The sequence below is a fragment of the Triticum aestivum genome, chromosome 5A (genome assembly GCF_018294505.1).
Source record: "Triticum aestivum cultivar Chinese Spring chromosome 5A, IWGSC CS RefSeq v2.1, whole genome shotgun sequence".
In the NCBI taxonomy this organism is placed as follows: Eukaryota; Viridiplantae; Streptophyta; class Magnoliopsida; order Poales; family Poaceae; genus Triticum; species Triticum aestivum.
In genome coordinates, this window is record NC_057806.1 from 476,884,791 (window position 1) to 476,888,439 (window position 3,649).

Below are 3,649 nucleotides of genomic sequence, written 5' to 3' on the forward strand. Positions count from 1 at the left end.
CATGCAATCCCCATGTCATCGTTGCGCATGCGAAACAAATATCCAAGAAAAAAGGGTGAACGCGAGGACGTGTGCACATTTGCAAAAATAAGAAATCAACAAATGAAAGCCAAATGATTAAATGAACATACAAATCATGGGATCACCCATGGAACAGAGTAAATGTGGAGGGATGCTCACGAAAAGTCTCAAGCCGAGTGACACTACAACATGGTGAGTCACTCCCCAAGCTAAATGAACCACCTACTCCTATGTTATAAGAATGTCATAAAGCTGCATCAAGTAGTGTGGCATGTTGGCAAAAAAGGCATTTAAGTAAAGTTTTCATGTCAAAGCCATGCAAGGAGTGATATAGGCAACAAACACTCCATTCGAGGGTGCTCCAATGATTCGGCTCGGTCACGAGTGGATCTATCTAGATGTAGCAAGATTGTAAAGGTCATCGACAACAGAAACTTGTGTTGCCCGCGAATGTATGCATGCGAAGTCGAGGCAGGGGGGCTTCTCCCATGCCGCCAAACTGGCATATCCAACAAGCATGTGGGTGCAATACGTGAGCTACAACATACCTATCCACGGTATGACCATACATCGTCATGGCATGACCTACCTGGCACACCTTTGAAGAAAGAATCTCGCTTACCTCCATCACCATCTTGCACGGAGTAAGTGTTGTCGTGTCTCAATACTTTAGTTTAACTAAGACATCTTGGAAACGAGAAGTGTTGGTTAGGTGGAAATATCTTGTGGCCCGAAACTCTGTGCAGGGTGTTGAAGCCCACATAGAAGTAGATAAGCGAGCCTCTAACTTAGCCACTCTCACCCAGCATAAACATCTCTCCATCATCCCAAGTCACATTGAACGTCAATGTGGACACCTCGCCCTTGGCAACAACAACCTTCGTCACCTAAATTAGGGCTTCTGCACTAGAAAGAAGAGCACTCCTCTTCATAGGCTCTAACTCCCCGGTCAATGTGACTCGCCTTGGAGAAACCTTAAGCAAGATGCCAAGGCCTTGTGTGTCTCAGAGCATGACGCCACCTCAGTGGCGAGCTCACAATGCACGTTCCAGAGAGATGACTCCATCCGATGCAAGTTTTTCTTGGCCTTGTCACGGTGCTATGTCCTGGATGCCCACTTGGAATCGACAAGATCCTTCTCAGACTTCTCCATACTCAAGTTAGTATAGAAATACTCTACTTGGTCCTTGATGATGGGGATTATCTCCACACGAGGAGCAAGTTCCTCAACACGCACAGAATTTTTTTTAAGAAAAAGATTACCATGGTATTTGCATCTGGACGATGCATGCGGTTATTTTATTAATTATTCATAAATAATTTGTAAAATAGCACTCCCTCCGATTCCTAAATATAAGTTTTGTAAAGATTTCACTACAAACTACATACGAAGCAAAAAGAGTAAATCTACACTCTAAAATGCATCTAGATATATGTGGTTCATAGTGATATCTCTCCAAAGACTTATATTTAGGAACGGAGGGAGTACATCTTAAGCCACGCCTTAGCAACTCCTATTCACTCCTCCCGCAGATGAATCCGAATATTCCTCTCATGGTTCGGATGCCTACGCTCTTTCCCCTTGCTGTAGCTGTCCTAGATCCCTTCCCTCCCCATCGGTCCATCTCCATCGCTCTCCCCTTCTACCTCGCCGGCCAGCCTTCTCCTTGGATCTCGTCGCGGCACGGCAACGGCAACGTCAACGACAATGGTGGTCTCGTACACGCAGGAGCACGTGTACCTCCACCCCTGGCACCGGGTCACCGCGGCGGCGTGGCGCAAGTTCACCGACCCGGCGGCGCTCCCCCACATCCTGGACGTGCAGACGCTGTCCCGGGACGTCGACCCGCGCGCCGGCCGCCTCCACGCCGTACGCGCCATCGCGGGCCGGCCCCCGCCGCTCCCGCTCCTCCTCCGCGGCCTCGCGGCCACCGCCGGCGCCGGCGACGTGGCGCTCTGCGTGGAGCGCACGTCCGTGGACGCGGCCGCGCGCGCCATGCGGGTGGTCTCCCGCAACGCCACCTTCCGGCGGCTGGTGGACGTGGAGGAGCGGTGCAGCTACGCGCCCCACCCGGAGCGGCCGGACGAGTGGACGGTGTTCACGCAGGAGACGAGCATCCGGTGCGCGCCGCTGGCGGCCGTGTCGGCCACGGTGGCCGGGATGGTGGAGCGGCGGTGCGCGGAGAGCTTCGCGCAGAACGCCGCCAGGGGGAAGGAGGCCGTCGAGAGGATCTGCGACGGCCTCGCGCTCGCGGAGCACGTGCCAGGGCCCTCCCCGGCCGACGGAGAAGAACGGTAGTGGTAACAGAGCATGCTCGCTCTCTGTTACTGATGTGTAAATACTGGCTGCCAGGCAATAAGAAGTGAAATTCTGCAAATTCGCAACGTCCATTGATGAAATTGCTGGACCTGTCATGTTCTTGGCAGCTTCCACCGTGATGTTGAGTTCGGATTCGGTGGCAAGAGCTGCGCCAAGCAGCAGCAGGGGTCAAATCGTCGTCACAGGTGTTCTTTCCGAGAGGATAAAACTTCAGTGCTCACAAGGGAGCAGTGGCCGTGAGTTTGCGATGACTGGGAGGAGAAACTAAAGGTTTCTTCTAGTGCGCCGCGTGTTGCCCCGGCGCCCGTGGTAAGTGGCCGGCTGCGACTGTGAACAGCCGCGGCGACGACCAGATGGCACCACACCACACACGCGCTGGGAGAAGATTCAGGATCGCCGCGTCACGCGTCTACTCCAGTAAACCTGTCCGAAAGACCTGAGCGAGAGGGCATCCTGTCCGAAAGAGAGCAGCAGCTGCGGCCAGTGCGCTGTTGGATTACTACCACCGAATGATGAATGTAGGCGAGCCGTAAGACGATTCTACACTTACTTTACAAGATATTTCTGCCTTTGGGGACACATACATATGTATGTTCGGTCCCAGCCAGCCAGCCAGCCACATGATCCCTCGCATCAAGATATCGCTAGTGGCATGCACGCCCCGGTGTTGGTGACGTGTCGCACGACTAACAATCCAGATACACACATCAGGGGACCGGCCGGACGTTCTCCGGTCCTCATGCACTCCAAGCTAAGCTAGGATATTATTCGTCGACGGAAAACGGCCTGCGGGAGAATCCACCTCCTTGACGTGTCGGCCGTTCGAGCCGCACACGTCTCGGCTTCCTTGTACACATGCGCCAGCCTCTCAAACGATATGTTGTATACGTGGCACCCGGCACCTCATCATCATTAAACTAAACTAAGCTAGAATCACGGCAAAGCAAGTGACGCAACGAGCCAATCGACCACGTACCCGAGAGAAACACCGGTTCGAGTTAAACTAAGCCAGAACCACACTCGCAAATCCAATGATGCAACGAACCAATCAAGGAAGAAATTGAGACATCGGTTTTAGTTGGGTGGCGACCGGTCGGGAGGCGGTGCGGACCGGTCAAGAACGCTGTCGGCAGCGCGCACATTCAATCGTCGCCGTCACGGGCACGGCCGCCTCCCAACCTCTGGAATTAGATTAGCTAGGCAGGCATCAGCCGTGGGATTAGCCGGCCCGGCCTGCCGCGGAAATGAGATGATACGACCTTGCGTTCGCCCGGCTGCCGTCTGCGGGCCGGCCGGGAGAATCTACTT

General features: G+C 53.9%; 1 protein-coding gene across 1 annotated transcript; it reads left to right on the plus strand.

The window, feature by feature from the left end:
- The first annotated feature begins 1,565 nt into the window (after positions 1 to 1,565).
- On the plus strand, positions 1,566 to 2,839 carry LOC123104153 (PRELI domain containing protein 3A). Its single transcript, XM_044525908.1, has one exon. The coding sequence runs from the start codon at positions 1,730 to 1,732 to the stop codon at positions 2,318 to 2,320; it is 591 nt and encodes a 196-aa protein (XP_044381843.1). The 5' UTR covers positions 1,566 to 1,729; the 3' UTR covers positions 2,321 to 2,839.
- Positions 2,840 to 3,649: the final 810 nt, after the last annotated feature.

What these genes read in the sequence shown, in the direction of transcription:
- LOC123104153 (XM_044525908.1), top strand. Translation starts at nt 1,730, where the DNA reads ATGGTGGTCTCGTACACGCAGGAGCACGTGTACCTCCACCCCTGGCAC.